The sequence below is a fragment of the Palaemon carinicauda genome, chromosome 22 (assembly GCF_036898095.1).
Source record: "Palaemon carinicauda isolate YSFRI2023 chromosome 22, ASM3689809v2, whole genome shotgun sequence".
Lineage (NCBI taxonomy): Eukaryota > Metazoa > Arthropoda > Malacostraca > Decapoda > Palaemonidae > Palaemon > Palaemon carinicauda.
This window is the reverse complement of record NC_090746.1, coordinates 71,984,085-72,001,204: the sequence shown is the minus strand read 5'-3', so window position 1 is coordinate 72,001,204 and position 17,120 is coordinate 71,984,085. Positions and strand designations below refer to the sequence as shown.

At 31.0% G+C, this 17,120-nt stretch overlaps 1 protein-coding gene across 5 annotated transcripts in view; it reads right to left on the bottom strand.

Moving 5' to 3' along the window:
- Nucleotides 1-561: 561 nt before the first annotated feature.
- Nucleotides 562-17,120, bottom strand: part of LOC137616534 (tumor protein p53-inducible protein 11-like) — a 282,889-nt gene continuing 266,330 nt past the window's right edge. For all 5 annotated transcript variants that reach the window (XM_068346379.1, XM_068346381.1, XM_068346380.1 and 2 more), the window contains one exon: nt 562-5,136. In XM_068346379.1, coding sequence (XP_068202480.1) covers nt 5,063-5,136 — 74 coding nt within the window. In that variant the 3' untranslated portion in view covers nt 562-5,062. The remainder of the gene's footprint in view (nt 5,137-17,120) is intronic.

Below are 17,120 nucleotides of genomic sequence, written 5' to 3'. Positions count from 1 at the left end.
AGAGAGAGAGAGATGGTACATTTATAATCTATCATGAGTTTTATAAGAAATACTGTAACTCTGTATATCCAAAATTATGGATGAACACTCACGTTTATTAATCTAAACCCCTTCACTACATAAAAAGATTACATGCAATCTCGCTCTGCAGTATAGTAAACAGAAATATACCAAGCTGCATTGATAAATTCATTACAAAACACCTTAGCAATTCATCTTTATAACCAAAATTAATTTGAACTTTGCAATATAGTACTGTATATGATTATAATACCTGTTGTACAAGATACCAAACTAAATCAGAGTGCATTGCAAACTCCAGACATTATGTAACTTGGCTTTGCTCTACATTTTCTAAAGGTTAGAATTTGTCAGAGAAATTTCTCAGTCTAATGTTAGTTTTCTACATTTTCACATGCTATTATACGTACTGTATGGTACAGTATATGCGAGTTACACTACTAATGACACGTTACGACCAATCTTATTTACCAAGAGTAATGTTAAAGGCATAATCATGGTATGAAGTACAAGGCGAGTGTTTGCACAATAAAATAAAGATTCACATTAATTCACATTTTTAATTTAAAAGCTGTGTACACGTAGTTGTTTACTGGGGTATCCGACAGTAGGTACAGGCTTAATTTAGAAATGAAGTTACTACAATCAGTTGTAATTATCAAGGCATAACAAAAGTAGCTTATCATCTGTATGTTTGGAATAGGGTTTTTTGTTACTGTTTTATTTCATCATACAGTATCATAAATGTATTCCCGCACTTTGTTATGGCAAACCTGATAACGACAAAAGATGAGATATGATAAGTGTAGTGAAGATGACGGTGATTCCTATTACCAAAGTAGGTCCGGGCACGCTAAACACTAAGGGGAGTGATACACACGAATACGACATACTGTGACTGCTATGCTATACACTTTCAATGCCACCTATTGATGTAATCATGTGCCTATGTGAGACAAGGTGAAGATAATTAAGTGTCATGGTATCTATGAAGTGTTTCACTCAAGTCTTGTACTAAAGAATTTAACTAACTTTACGGACCAGGTCAACAGTACCATGAACATACTGCTATTCCAAAATATTGATTACTGTTGCAGCAATTTCCTTGACTTCTCTAATGCTATGCTGTGGAGCTTTCCCCATGTATGAACCAAGGGAAAATGAACCTGTCAACTCCATGAATTTTCTAAAGGAACTAAAACACTGGAAATATTTAGCTTCGGTGGTAGTATTCCAATTCAATTTGGAATCACCTTTTTATCATGCCCCTACCAACTTGTTTTTATATGCTGGTTGTAATTTTCATTAGTGTGTAATTTAAAGAATACAATATATGGAATGACTTTCATAGTAAAATACATTTATATGAAATTTATTCATAAAAGTTGTGTAATTCTAATAATAATGGTGATTATGACTGACAGTAATAAAATGTATTAATATTGAACTAATTAAACACTGAATCTAAAAATACTAACATTAAAAATTAAAAAATGACTTTATAAGCCCTATCATTAAAACTAAGAAAAAAAGGAAACCTTTTGATTATGGATGAGAAATAGCTTATGGAAATTTTTAACTGTAAATAAATTATCCAGTCTGGTGGAAAATGCCACACTGAATATACAGTGCATATAAGACTACATATTAACTGATAAATCTTTTCTCTTTATTTGTGACAGATTATATAACCATCAATGTTAAACGTCACTGCATAAGTACTTGAATATCTTTTATACAGTGATTACACTGCACAAGATAAAACTTCAACATTGTTTTAAGCTCAGTTATCCTTGCAAATTAAATTATGGATACAGTTACATATATAAACATTTTCCCCACTGGATTACATGCAGTTTACATTCACTGCAGATTTATGTACAGACGTAACCGGGGTTTATCACTCCTAGGAGTTTCCTAGGAGTTTTCTTCAAAGGGCTCAGTATTAATTATCCAGTCCATTTTATCTTTAGGAAAAACCCTCCCCTTCCCTGTCCATTACAAGAAAATCTTCCTTCTTTAATGCTGCAATGGGTTAGATTATCTATCAATTCAAAATAAACTTAAGAAGAATTTAGAGTACTAGCAATGAGACTGCTATTACAAGACTGATACGTACATAGTACATGAATTGTTCAAAGCTGTATACCTTGCAAGCAATGCAATTTATTTAACCAATGCATCCTTTAAATGTCACGATGGGTGGGGAGAGTAAATCCTTTAGTCTACCAGAACCTGCTAATCATTAATGTCAAGTTCTATAACCATCACATATATCTCCATAGTATATTTATTAGCAATACAGAAAATATTATGTTCTACTTCACCAACTAACACTAAATGTTGAAAATTTATATCGATATCCAAACATATATTTGAAAGGGTTATACATATCTAAAGCTTCTTAGAATTCACAAGAAGTATCAGATATTCCATCTTATCCTACTGATATATAAATATATTAATATAAACTTTATATGACTTGTCCAATTTGTAGAAGAAACAGCAACAAGATTAATGTGGCATCTTCATATTACCAATCAAAACAGGACTCTTTTGTTATCCCTCATTTCCTATTTTCTCTGAAAATATTTATAGCATTCAAGTTCTGTTTTAATGATAAAATGGCAAGCCACGCTGTAAATTTTAAGATCAAGAATCAAACTTTAAAGCTCTATTAATTTCTGCTGAAAGTCAGAAAAAACTCTGAGGCTATATTTTTATATAAGTCCTTGCAGCTAGCATTAATGGTTAATAATGTACTGTATTGTATTCAGCAATACCCCCAGAATACAGACAATTGAAAAAATGTATTGTTATTCAATGCAGTAATAAACTCCAAATGACGGAGTAGGTTTAATCAAATCCGTATTCTGAGTACTCAAGTTTCGAACACAGTATTCTACAATCAATGCTGATTTTGCTACTTCAGTTATTCTATGGCACGGCTAAGGATTGACGTTTCAGTTCTCATATTTTCCTCTTGCAAGGTTTTGTATGAAAAACTTCAAGATGGCATCTAATAACCTTAATACATTTCATCAATCTTTCTGTGTTCCATATTACGTCTTAAAAGCTGATATAGAGAATTTAAGTAAAAAGTAACCAGAATACATTCAAGATTCACCAATATCCTTAGCCAGATAAACCATTTCCTTTAAACACAACACTGAAGTAATGAAATAAATTTAGGTATATAAGACAGTTATTAATACTGTACAGTACTTTCTTTGCTTATAAATACTAACCACAAGGTGTACTTTGACAGATAATTGTAATATTTAGCTTAAGAATATGTTTTTTTCATTTACTGTTTTACATTGCAATATGTACTGCAAAAGCTTGTTGGTTCAGATGTAACATTTTTTTTTATAATACAGAAATAAATTAGTTAATTTCTTAACCAAATTTAAAGTTATTGCATAACACTAAGAGAGAGTATGAACATAACGTAATTCTAATCACTCTGGTTGCCTTCTGGGATATACAAAAAATATTCAAACTAAAATCCTATTAATATTTCTTTAACATTGAACAGAGAGAGAACTGAAAGTTATATTGGATTACTTATCAAGCTAATGGAGTGAATAAAGCTTGGAGGAGAGAACTTTAAATGTACATACTGTACAGCCAAGATTAGGGATGTACGTACAAACACCCTTCAGCGTAAGTTATCGGAATTCTAACGACAGAGCATTGCATTACCCCATATAAGTAAAAAGGAAAATTGTGATTCAGGAGTGCTATATGGATACTCAGAAGTTTAAGACTTTAAAAAGGAAAAAATCAGCGAGTCTACTGTATAACACTGTACTATGAATCCACTCACTTACCTGTATAACGGATATTATTACATTTCAAGAACTGCAACATACTGTATTAGCATCTTTTTTACTAAACTGGAACCGACTGTCAGATATCAACCTTCCAAATACAGTATAATGCTTACATTTTCACATATATTTAAAATGATACTGTAGTCATATAATCAACACAGTAGAATTTAATGCCCTATATTAATAGTCTGAGTGCATATGCAAAATACCTAAGTCATATTTACTTAAATAAACTGTAGCTAAATCATGATGATAAAAAGGTCTAGATCCTAGTAAAAACAATGAAGAATTATATGTAATCATGAATCTTTAATGAAGTAATGTAACTATATTATTAAAAGATGTGCAAAACATTAATTTCTACTGTACATGCATAAACTCCAGTTTGTCTTGATGACTGTATATTGGAACTCCCGCATAATTACAAAACAAGATACACACTTTACAACATAATGCACGAAATACTCAAATAAAAATCTTAAAATAACGTGGTAAGTTCCGAAATTCAGTGAAGAAAATATAATCTAATATGAATGCATTTCTGACTTACTTAGCCTAAGTTTGAGTAGGCAAAATTGTGACAAGTCATGATGGAGATTTATCATAATGAATGAAAAGTCACCGGCGTATATCAACATAAGACCCATTGCCTGTCTTTGGTTTAATATCTTGTGAGCAGAAGTATTTTCCCTTGCCATTTTAGCACCCGAATCTTTCACACATTTAAAAGCAACCACTGACCTTCCAAGATTGGAGGGCCAGGTTTTATTTGGCAACAATCAACAATCACTCATAAGTTTCCGTACTATACTGTATTTTCTTTGTTACGACTGACAAACATGGGACACCAAATCAAACTTCCTGAGTATTAAAGATCCTAATTCTTAGATAACTCAATCTGTTGCCTGTAATGTATACAAAATTATATTTGATAATTATGGCAACCCAAAATTTTTTTATGCTATTAAGCAAATCTGACAACGTCTGAAAGATAGGTTTTCGCAAAAAGGGGATGTGTCCATAAAAAGTAAATCTAGTATAGTGTATGGTCATTGAAAATAGAAATCTATAAACCAGCTTCTTCATCAACTGATCATCAGTGGCCTAAGTCTACTCCTATGCTTTCTATCTATTCTTGACATGAAACCCCTTTCTATCCTGGAGAGGTCTCAGCCTCAGTGGGAAATTTGCTTGGCCAACACTCTTCAATGTTCTTTGTTGATGTGACAATGCTGCTGGTAGCCCATTGGTCTCTGGCCGCGTATGGGAGTGTAACCAGCTGAAAGGCAAGACACAGAATTACATCTAAACACACATACATGATCATTAAGACGCTGGAAAGCGATGGCATCGACTCACAAGTACTGCACAAAATAAATGGGTTCTACAATACAAAAAATAAGTACTGTAAACATATAAGAATACAACAGAAAACATTTCATATACTGAATGGGCATAATAGTAAAACATTCATAACAAAAAATTGGTCATAAAAAAAGATAAATTTTATAACAATCAATTAAAAAAATTGTAAGCAAATTTTCTGGCCACCTGAAAAGCATATTTTGTGTATATGAATAGAAATACGATCAAAATAGCCTTTTTAACCTTCAAATTCAAGTTTGGGATAGTCACAAGGTGTAGTGACTTTCTTATTCAAAAATATAATCTGTTACGGTTAAAAATAATACAAAGATAATATAATTTTTCAAGTGGGACAAAATGTTCCACCCGAAATTTTGTTAGTAGGATAGTTCACTGACAGCTTTCATATCAACATAAACAATAAATCAGTTACAGGGACAAAGACATACTCTTTTCAAACTCCGGTTAGTTAACACGTCTGTAACTTCCATGAAAGCAAATTCAAGTAGCACATTTGTTTTGTAATGTAGGCCTATAGTACAGTAATCCCCTTGACATGAACAAAATTATACCAATTATGAAATAGCCACAACAAAAGGAAATACTTTTCTTAAGAAGGTGAGGGTGTATTTAATGTAGGGTTCATTACAGTGTTCAGAACGAAGGCAAGATATCTTTCATTAACTTGAAAAAGATGGCTTGCACTGCAGTACAAGAAAATCTCATAAGGAGAGGATGGTGTTAAGACAAAGCTCTCGTACTAAACATCATTGAAAAGCATTAAATTCTAATCAAGGATTTTGATGAAGGAAAAACATTATTGGAGAGGTGTGTGTGGTGTCAAAGGATTTTCCTGTTGGATCTCCTGTTCTAGCCCTTTCTAGGAATTCCTTGGAGACCGCACAACACCCCAACTACCAAAATGTAGTATAAATGTATGTAAGATAGACAAAACTTTATAAATGTTAATCTAAAGAACTGTTTCATTCATGTCTCTATCCCTACAAGAAAATCTAAAACTGAATGACAGTAAAAGTGAATCCAGAAAGTCTCTTGCACCTTAAAAAATTGTTTAGGTAATCCGTGACACCAGGTACAGTACACATTCTGATAATTTAAATTCATGCATACTTTTAATAATAACAATAAAAATCCACAGAAATAAAGGTACTTTCAAAATCTATTATAAGGGAGCTAAATATTACATTAGCTGTAAATGTCATCAACTTATTTCTCCAAAAGGAATCTCATCAAATGAAAAGAGAGATTTCACACCAAAAAATGTTTTGGAATGGATTGTGCTCACAAATGCATACTTGACAGCATATAACAACAATATATATAAATATATATATATATATATATATATATATATATATATATATATATATATATATATATATATATATATATATATATATATATATATATATATACATATGTGTATGTGCATGAATTTCTGAGGGGAGATACCTCAATGGAGTGAAAGAATTTGTGTATTGTCATGATCATGATCAGCAAAGCTTTACTCCTCAAGGCCTCACATACTAGCTTGGCTTGCTGTGAATGATAAGACTAGTCTCCCTCCATCATCAATCTGCAGTGGTGATCAAAATGGCCAAACCCCAGACTTAACTAAGGACATGTCTGACGCCTTTGTCCTGCAGTGGATTAGAAACAGCTGCATTGTTGGTGTTGAACGTAATGAATGGATTTCTCAAGCATTGAAGTCTGATATGTATATTATATGAGGCTGAGATATCAGTGGAATGGCTAAGCTGCATACAAGTACAGTACAGTGTAGATTGATTATTCTTAATATTTTAAGATTATTTGGAGTTTGGGATCTTGTTGCTGATTTACACATTTTCAAAGGCCCCCCATGTATCCATTATGGTTATGAAAGTGGTATTATAATATAAGGGTTATATTAAAAATGCAGTACCTAAGAGCATTTGCTACTCTATAGACTGGTTTTTTGTTTAAACTTGAAATATTTTTTTTTTCTTTTTAAAATGGTGATGAAGCTATTGCAACTCCATTTGGTGGAGAGAAGCTAAGGGTTCGAAAATGCTTTTAACAAACAACCTGGTTAGTTGTACTAGGTAAATATTTGTATGCATTCATGATTTTGTTTTTTCTAACTTTCTTACGCCTTATTAATGTGAAATACTTAAGTGATGTATAATTCTTTAATACTAGTGTTTAATATACTTGCTCCTTTTTTTCCACTTCACATTTTTTTATTTCCCTCTTCCAAATGTTTGTAAAATATGAATAGAAAAGTATGCACATGTCTGCGTACAGAGAGTGACAACCCCCTAAATGAAGAAGATTCAAATAGTCATTAGACAGCATAACATGAACTTGGAATCTTGTTTTAGGAAAGCAAAATATCCCCCTACTCTCCAGTCATGTGACAAAATAAAGTTGTTATAAGTGATGAGATCTACCATACCAGCCTTTATGTTCAAATATCACGAAGGCTTTACAAAAATGCTCACACTAAGCTATCAGTGCCAACTGGTTAATAGGCCGCTCATGAATGGCAGAGGCAAGGGTCAGTGATATTGCCCTAGCAAGCAGGACAATGCCCGAGAGACTGATCATATATATACATATGATCAGTGACCAACCCCCTCTCCATCCAAGCTAAGACCAAGGAGAGCCAGGTAATGGCTGTTGATGACTCAGCAGGTAGACCTATATGTTAGCCCAAGGATGGTGAGGTTGCAGTCACTAAAGGAACTAACAAGTTTGAGCAGAACTCAAACCTGTCTGGCGAACATAAGTCAGGGACGTTACCAAATAGGCCACCACTATAATATACCTCAACTCAATACTAAATATTAAAACAGCTACCAAGGAGTACTTAAGGAAATATAAAATAGGGAAGGTGAGTGAAAGGCTGGATATCAAGGCTAAGAGAACAAAAATTAATCATGAAATCTATAGAAATTAATAATGTAATCTAGAGCCAGGCATACATACTATACAAAAGAATAGTAAAGCATGAAGGTCACATAAAATTGAAATAGCAAAACATATTAAACTGAAAGAGCTTATGAATACTGTACACAAGAAACACATCATAAGAAATAAGACAGCAACAAGAAAGCAGTTAAAGAAGGATACTCGCAGAAAAATAAAAATAAATAGGATGTTACCCATAACAAAACTGGCAGTACAGTAATTGAAAGGGTAAAATTGCAAAATAAATAACTTAAATAATGACTTGGATATTGAATGATATTGTTAAGGTCCTGGTTTATCATTACTTTTACCTACTCTGCTAAGGTCTCTCATTCATCTTTTTTTTTTTTTTTTTTTTTTTATTTTCAGATTTATAACTTTTCAGACTTTATATTTTCAAAGTTTTATTCAAATTTACATTGACCAAATTCATTTTCATTATGTTTTGTTTTCTTCTACATTTATATCATTCTACAGCCTAAATAATTGTTTAAAGCTTCTTGTTATTTCTTAACATTCTTATATTTTATTACCTAACATAACTGTACCATCTCCTGTATTGCTTCATAAATTGTACCAAATACTCCTAGCAATAACTTCATACACAAAAATATAAAAAGGAGGATATACTGAAGAATTCTAATAAAAATTGGCAAGATATTAAGAGAGTCACAAGACAATATTTCACTACTGTAATCTATCATGATCTATTGATGTAACTAAGTGGAGACAAAAGATAAAGCCAAATAAATACCAGAGACAGTACATGTATGAAAATGTTGGCCATGTGTGAATTTAGGCAGAAAGTACAAAGAAAGAATAAGGATGAGAGCTCTCATTTCATGTCTAACTCCACTGACAGCAAACCAATATAAAAGTGCTATATAGAATGACCAATTCACTGATAAAAATTCTGGCATACATTTGAAATGTAATAAATTCTCTTAAAAACTCACACCAAGAAAATAATGACTTAAATAATTCTGGCTATGGGGAATAGAATATGGTTATCAATTATATTATCAAGCTACAATGCTTCTAGACAAGACTACTTGCGTAGTTCTCCAGTTGAGTTCATAAGATGATAAAATATATGCAGATTATGTACATAGCAATGATTCTGATATTAAAAAGTATAATGCAAAACATAAGAAATAAAAACAATTAAAAATAGCACAATGTTTTGAAAGTCTTTGAAATGAGATTGATTCTAAGCAAAAGGGAAGGGGGAGGTTGAAAATGAAAAATTATTAATACAGGTAGTTCACTTTTAAAGAATTTTTTTTTTCCTATTGAGACTGGCAGCACGTTTCAATTTTCTTTTGGTTAATTTTTTTTTTCTTCACTTGCCACCTTTTACACATACTAAATATGCAAAACAAAGACATGAAGTGCAATTCTGAAAATAGAAAAAAATAATGAAGGAACCTACACTGATGATAAGAGATATGATAAAAAATCCACATCCTATTAGCAAAGTTATATAAAAATTTCCAAAAAATAGTATATGATACGACAAAGAAAAATAATGAGTTTTGCAAACGCAAGCGATGAGAAAATTTCTTGCACATTAATTTTGAAGCTTCTAAAACACATTGAGAGAGACACGGAAAGTTCCCATCACAGTGTTTTACATACTTTCCAGATATGTAAAGATGTATTAGGGCAAATAGGAAATTAATCAACAAATGGACTATTTTAGTATTAATAAATAGGTAACTAAACCACCAAGTTAAATTACCCCTTCTTATAGCTGTCAAGTTCTGTTTTTTAAAATATTAGGTATTTGCATATCAAGAATGAAAATATAAAATAAAATACCAGCAAACAATAAAAAATTATTAAAGCCTTTTCTAGGAAAAATACAAATTTACAATAGAAAACGGTAATTTATGGTATAAAATGTGAATATATAATCAAAATTACTGAAAAAAAGGGAGACTTGCAAGGAAAGAGGAAATATTACATGAACAGGAAGAAAATATATTTAATTCAACCCCAGGTCCTGTACCAACGGAATCTATTTTATTTTAAACTGACCAGTTGGTACAGCATGAAAAACGAGGAATCTAGTTCTTTCTTAAACTGACCAGTTGGTATTTCATACAAAAAAAAAAACTTTGCAAATGCTGACTACCATAGCCAACACTAGTAGTATTGTAAATGCACATCAGAGATATTTTATCATTAAAAGCAAAATAGAGTAAAAATATTTAGCTCAGTGTATTTCTTAACTCCTCGTGGCATTTATATATGACCAATTTAATTTGTTGCTGAATGTCACTATACCCAAAATCATGAACACCTGGATACTGCACAAACAAATAAAACAGGAATACTATAATCAAATTACTGTATACCTCATAGTCTTGCTACAGAACTACATTACAGTGGGCCACATCTGTAAGCGATATACAGTACTGCTTTTATAACCTAAGAGGATTTTAGGAAATATATTGCTAAAACAAATTTATAAGTACTTTGTCCTTGTTAACGAGCTTAAATATTTAATTGTGTGAAGAAATTTATAGCATAAAAAAATCTCAACACCAATAAAAGGTTTAGCTAATAACAGATTGGTCAATGGATTCTTAAAAAAACTAAAGCTGAATATGGTACAGTACTTATTTTAAACCCTATTTCAATAAGCAAAAAAAGTTATGATATATTCATCATAACAACAATCTAAACTAAAATCTATTAAAATTTCACAATTGTGATATCCTTTTGTTTGTGAGGCTTCCATTTGACTTCGTTCATTTAACTAAATAGAATCTGAAAAATCTCTTAAAAACTATTATGACTAAATAGAAAAGAACTTACGTTTTCCAGGATAAATATGTCTACAATTAAAAATTTTTCAAAGGCATCTCCTCAAGGTATGTAAACCCAAAGGCAGGTAAGTTATGTGATATAAACAGATTCTCTCTTTCAAGTCAATAAATGACATACTTATAAGAATACTGAAATACTATTCCTCTCTTAAACTTCCTGAGTTCTTGAATCAAATTACTGTACAGTGACATATGCACGAGTTGCTTATTAAGGATGATCCATCAAGAAATTTAGAAATACCTATATGTGGTGCTATTTAACTTTCTATAAATTTACAGACCTATTAAAAGATATAAACTTTTTCATTTAACTTTCTATAAATTTACAGACCTATTAAAAGATATAAACTTTTTCTATGATAACATTCCAACATTGCATAAGAGAGTTGGATTGTGGACAGAATAGAACATCCCAATTTTCTTGGTTATCTATTTCCACTGTCTACCATGAATAATGAGAATAGGTGACAGAAAATGCTTGTTTGTGAGCCTATAAGAATGAAACTGGAATTTCTTTTAGATCATACATGAATCAATAAAATTCTAAGCAAAATCGGAGGATACTGTGCACATATATATCAAAGAATATTATAGCTAAGTAACAGCAAGGGCTTTTTAATAGCATTATATGAATGAAATGATGATATTTTAGGTCAGTATATACAGTTTGTACCTTTCAAAATACTCAATTGTTATTATTGTAAATGGCCAAAGTCTCCAGACTTATCAAAATTTTACCTATTCAGTGTTTGTCCATTTTATAAATAGTTTAAGCAGGCATAAAACATATCTAATGCAAATACCAAACTTTTTTAACAACATTAAAAAGAAATATAAAACCCAAATCATATTTCATAAAAAAAATAATAATCAGTACTGTGTGAATCAAATTAGGATTAGGATTTAAAAAATACTTGAGGGCATAAGTAAGAATGAGTTAGAAAAGATCACAAATGACCAGCACCCAAATGTATGGTAATCTTTCTTCTGCGTGACCAAATACAACTGAATGCCTGCTAAACTCATTTGGAATATAAAAAATAATTGATTAGTAATATTTAAAAAATTCAAACTTTATATTCAATCCAAGATTGCCGATTCCTCCTTTGAACTACACATAGTTGCTCAAGCTTATGACACTCACAAATATGGAACATTTGAATGCAACCACACAACCCATTCACTCTACAATTTACCGCAAACCCAGCAGTCAAAATCTTTCTCCATTCAGCGCCAATATAGATCTAAACACTAAAGACAGATTACATCTAAACGATTAGTGGATGCAGATTAGTGTCAAGCTCAAGGTCCTGCAGGTAGTGCCTCAAGTGCAAAGCATGTAAACAACACGGTGTGTAAAGATTTATCGTCTGCTACATGAAGAGCATAGCTGCATGGTAAGAGAAAACTGTTCAAGAATTGCAATTGTAGAGTTCATTATTATGAATTTTAATTGTACTGTAGCTTTTAATTTTTTATATATAATCTTTTAAAATGAATATTACATATAAAATAATTGTATACCCAGGACCAATAAATATCCTAAATACTTTGTATAGTTTGGAGGACTAATGAAATTGAATTATAACAGTAACGAAAATTAAATTTTCTATGCATTAGTATTTAACTTAAAGTTAAATTCTCAGCAAGGTACCAGAATGTATCAACTGAATTATCTTACAACGAAGAAATCTTTAAAGGTACGAATTATTATCAAGCCTGAAAGAAAAAGGAAATTCCCACACACATTAAAGACAGAACATAAATGACTTACAGTATTTTGGTTTACCAGACTCCATCACGAGTGGTCTTAAAGTACAGAATATGGACATCAACATCCATTCAAACAAAAGATTACAACAATAAGTTAGTTAAAAGTGATAATTTGTATTAATTTGCATGCTAACGGGAGAGCACTACTAGTGCAATCAGTTTAATAATTTGCACTTTGCAGTACAGAATAATGAACAAGTACTATACTGTTTAAAGAAAAATTTATAGTTCCTCCTCAACTCCAGTAAACAACCATGCTCTATAAAATGATAATGAATGACATAGAAATGTTCAAAGTATAAGCGCATTACATGTTAATACACAATGGGTTGCATTAGGTTGCCTTTATTAAAAAATCCTGTTAACACTGAACCATCAAGTCACACAACTACAGCACATACATGGCTTATTGAAGAAAGTTAGTGCAATAAGGCTGGTAAAAATACTGCATTGTGATCCGTTATTATTTGACATATCCTTGCCTCATAATACATTTTATATCTTAATTAGTTTATGTCTAACATTTAAGGGCCATAAGATGGAAATGATCAACATACTGGTTTGTATTAAGAGACAGCGGCGGTAAAAAAAGCATGCAAAGTTGTTATGAACGTGCATGAATTGTTCAGCACCAAATGTTTTAATATAAGGATTTTAAAATGAAATTGATAGTACTCCATGCTATTTCTAGAAAGCTAGGAGTTACATACTCAATTGTAGACCTTAATATTGAAACTAGAAACTAATTAAAATATAGAATGGTCATTCATGTGGTACACAAGAGATCAGATCACTAACAGCCAAGGAAATCTACACAATAGATAAGCAATTATGTACATCAGAAAATGTCAAAAATCACTTAAAGAGGTTTTGTTTATCTACTAGTTTATGAAATAACAGTCTGAACAATCATTTTGGTTGCCATTCGTTTAAGAAAGACTTCAATTGGATATAAAATAATGTTAACCAGAAAAATATTTCTGGAGTCTCTCGAAAACAAACGGCCAAAGACATATGTACTAAAGTGTATATTTGTTCAATAACACAATTCTAGTAAGACTAAAATTAAGACTACTACTATACAACAATTACTTTATGAAATAGATGGAAATTTCTGTAAGAAAAAGATTCATAGAACACAAAAAGAGACATTTTTCCACAACCTTGCAGCTAATAGAAATTTTTAGTACTTGAAAGATGATGCTAAAAAACTACATGAGAACATACATATCACACAAAAGAAAAGCTATGTATCCCCCAATTAGAAATCTACTCCGCATGAAGTTAGCAAATGCATTGGTTTACTGCAAGTCATTTTGAAACCTTATCCTTTTGATAGTTTTAATAAGATGGAAAGTAATCAAATGCACCATCCTCTATTGGAGAAGTGCTTTCTAAATTTAATTACCTTCCTAATAAACAACCAGTGGTATATTACGCACACATGTATTATTAGATGTTTAACAGAAGAGATTTATAGCTACTAATTTACTATCTTTGGATACATTGTAACTACAAAAAGTAAAAAAAAAAAATAAAAGAGTGAACTTTACATCAATACCATTTTCTTTTTACGCCTATAGGCTACTATAATGTTTGCAGCATTATATAAAGATGATAACAAATTAACAGAATCTTACACACAGATACGACAAAAATTTCATTGTTACAGCAACAACCGTACAAAAGTTCTACTTCAGCTGTTAAATGAAGAAGAAAACAAAATGACAGAATATCTTTTAGACATGCAACAATACAAAAGGCTTTTACTTACAGAAGCAAGATAGTGATTAGTTATGGCTATTGAACTCTGGAAAACCTTACTCCAGTGATTTATAAAAGTATGCTTGGCGATACTAAAAACAAATGAATTTTCTTTCCCAAATATGGTTAGTTTTTTCAAGGTACCAAGGACCATTGAAATAATCCGTAAAAGAAAAATGGTATTGAGGATTGAATGAGAATATGAAGTCCTTGCATTAGCTTACTACTGCAACTACAGTTAGAATAATTATATACATATTTTAATTCTAGACAGAATATATATATATATATATATATATATATATATATATATATATATATATATATGTATATATATATATATATATATATATATATATATATATATATATATATATATATATATATATGACTTTTCATTACAGTTTTTGCAAAAGATGTTGAATCTTTAAGATTACTTTCCAATCTGTCAACTGCAAAGATATCAAGTACTATACTTATTTGGTGCAAGATATTTCTTATTTACTTCATTTAATGCAAATCTGAATGATATTTGCGGATGCATGTAACTGCTTGAACTGTACTGTATATTCCAGACTGCACTGATGATTTTATTATATAAATGACATGAACAACATTACTATAAATCTTAGATTATAAATATCTCCTAATTTAAAAGAAGCCTAAAATATTTCCAATTCAATTACTCAGTTTTTATTCTATTAAAAATCCACGATTTCCCACTTCAGCTGCAAGACAATTATGTATTTCAAGTAGCTAAATCTTAGGCTAACATATTGTTCAGGACATATGAAATGATCTAAATGTCTCAAGGCTGTAACTAGTTCATGTAAGAATCATGTGATGCAGATATTCAGTCACTGGTCAACAGCAAACACTTCAGAATCAAATAAGAAAATAAAATGAGAATTTCATGGGCAAAGTTTTGACATGAAACATAACTTAAATTTGCTATTTAATAGGCCTATCTTTCTGTAAATCAACATACAGTATGTCTTTTTAGTAACAAGAGGAATCTAATAATAAAAGTTATGAAATAAAGATGTAAGGTTAAATTCTATGGGACACTGAAACAGTTAACATATACTCGAGAATTAAACGTTTGCACACGCAAGGAGTACAGAAATTTTAAAATACTTGTGTTATCAACTTCATTTAGACTGGTAATAAGTGTTAGGGAAAACTTGACAACAATCAAAATCCTTACCAGACATAATATGAAGTCCATCAAGAATATTGGGGAAAATAATAACGTATGAGTTCTTTTTGCAAACGTAGAAATTTAAGCCCTCCTGTCAAAATTTACTATCATGGAATATCAAGGAGTACACACTAATTTTCCAGTCAGTCTATACTTCATTATTCATGGTACAGTATTTTTCTTAATAATTCTATAGGCAAATTTCTTTTTGTCATCTGTTTATGTGAATTAAGTTATTCCAAGTAACTTGGGCAAGATTCAATATAATCATCGTATTGCTCTGCTAGATTGGTTAAGAACTTGCTGCAGTATGATGCCATTAAAGTGATACTAACATAATCAAAACAAGGTAAATACTTTAAAATACTGTGCTGTCGTTATTTACCCTTCTTGCGAAGAACTATGACAATGATAATGAGGTACTATTGCTAAAGACACCCTATGGATAAACTCTCATGTTTTCAATATGTTTGTGTTGTAAAATGAGATAAATGAATTTTCAGTCAGAAATGTAAGCTAATTTCTTAATTGTCTGTGTTCAAGGTTGCTATATGTGTAAGAGTTCTCGTATTTTGGAAAAATTTAATGAGACGTTAGATTAACTTCCAAAATCTTTCAGATATTATTAAGGACACAAAGTGAACAGATAGAGCAGTTTAGCAAGCTAATACTTTGTACACTCAACATGACATGATCTAAAAGGGCTGGGAAGAGAGCTACTTCTGCAACAGGCTGCATTGCCACGCATATTACTGCATCAAGCAACAGTTGCCTAAATACACAGTACGCCATTCTATCCATTGAAGCACAAGAATTACGGCACTCAAATCTTCAAATTTTTATGGTATTACTGTGTGAATAGCATCAACAATATTAATATACAGTATATACATACATTGTACTGTGACACTTTTAATTCACTACTGTACTCTTAATGTACCACACTGAAATAACCAGAATACTTCCGGTACAGTACATGTAAAATATGTTTAACATCTTCTTCAACTTACATGTCATTGGTTTTTTGTAATCCGTGGAGTGGTTAAAAAGAATAAAAAACTTCTACGACATGTTAATACAGTGTACCACAACTCTAAATAGACTAATGTACCTAAAATATTTGTCGAGAAGCTCAACTTCATCATATATGTTTCATACTCTGGGCACATGGATTATCCAAGCAAACAGGGAATATTTCTCTATATGAAATGATAATAACACCAATAACATGCTGAAATAGAAGTTCCTATTAGAGGTTTCTGAAAATTTAGAACTTAAAAAGTCAAATTAAGTACTGCAGTCACTACTATCTGTTGTTTCTAAATAGTTATTTAAAAAGTAACCTGGTATTCT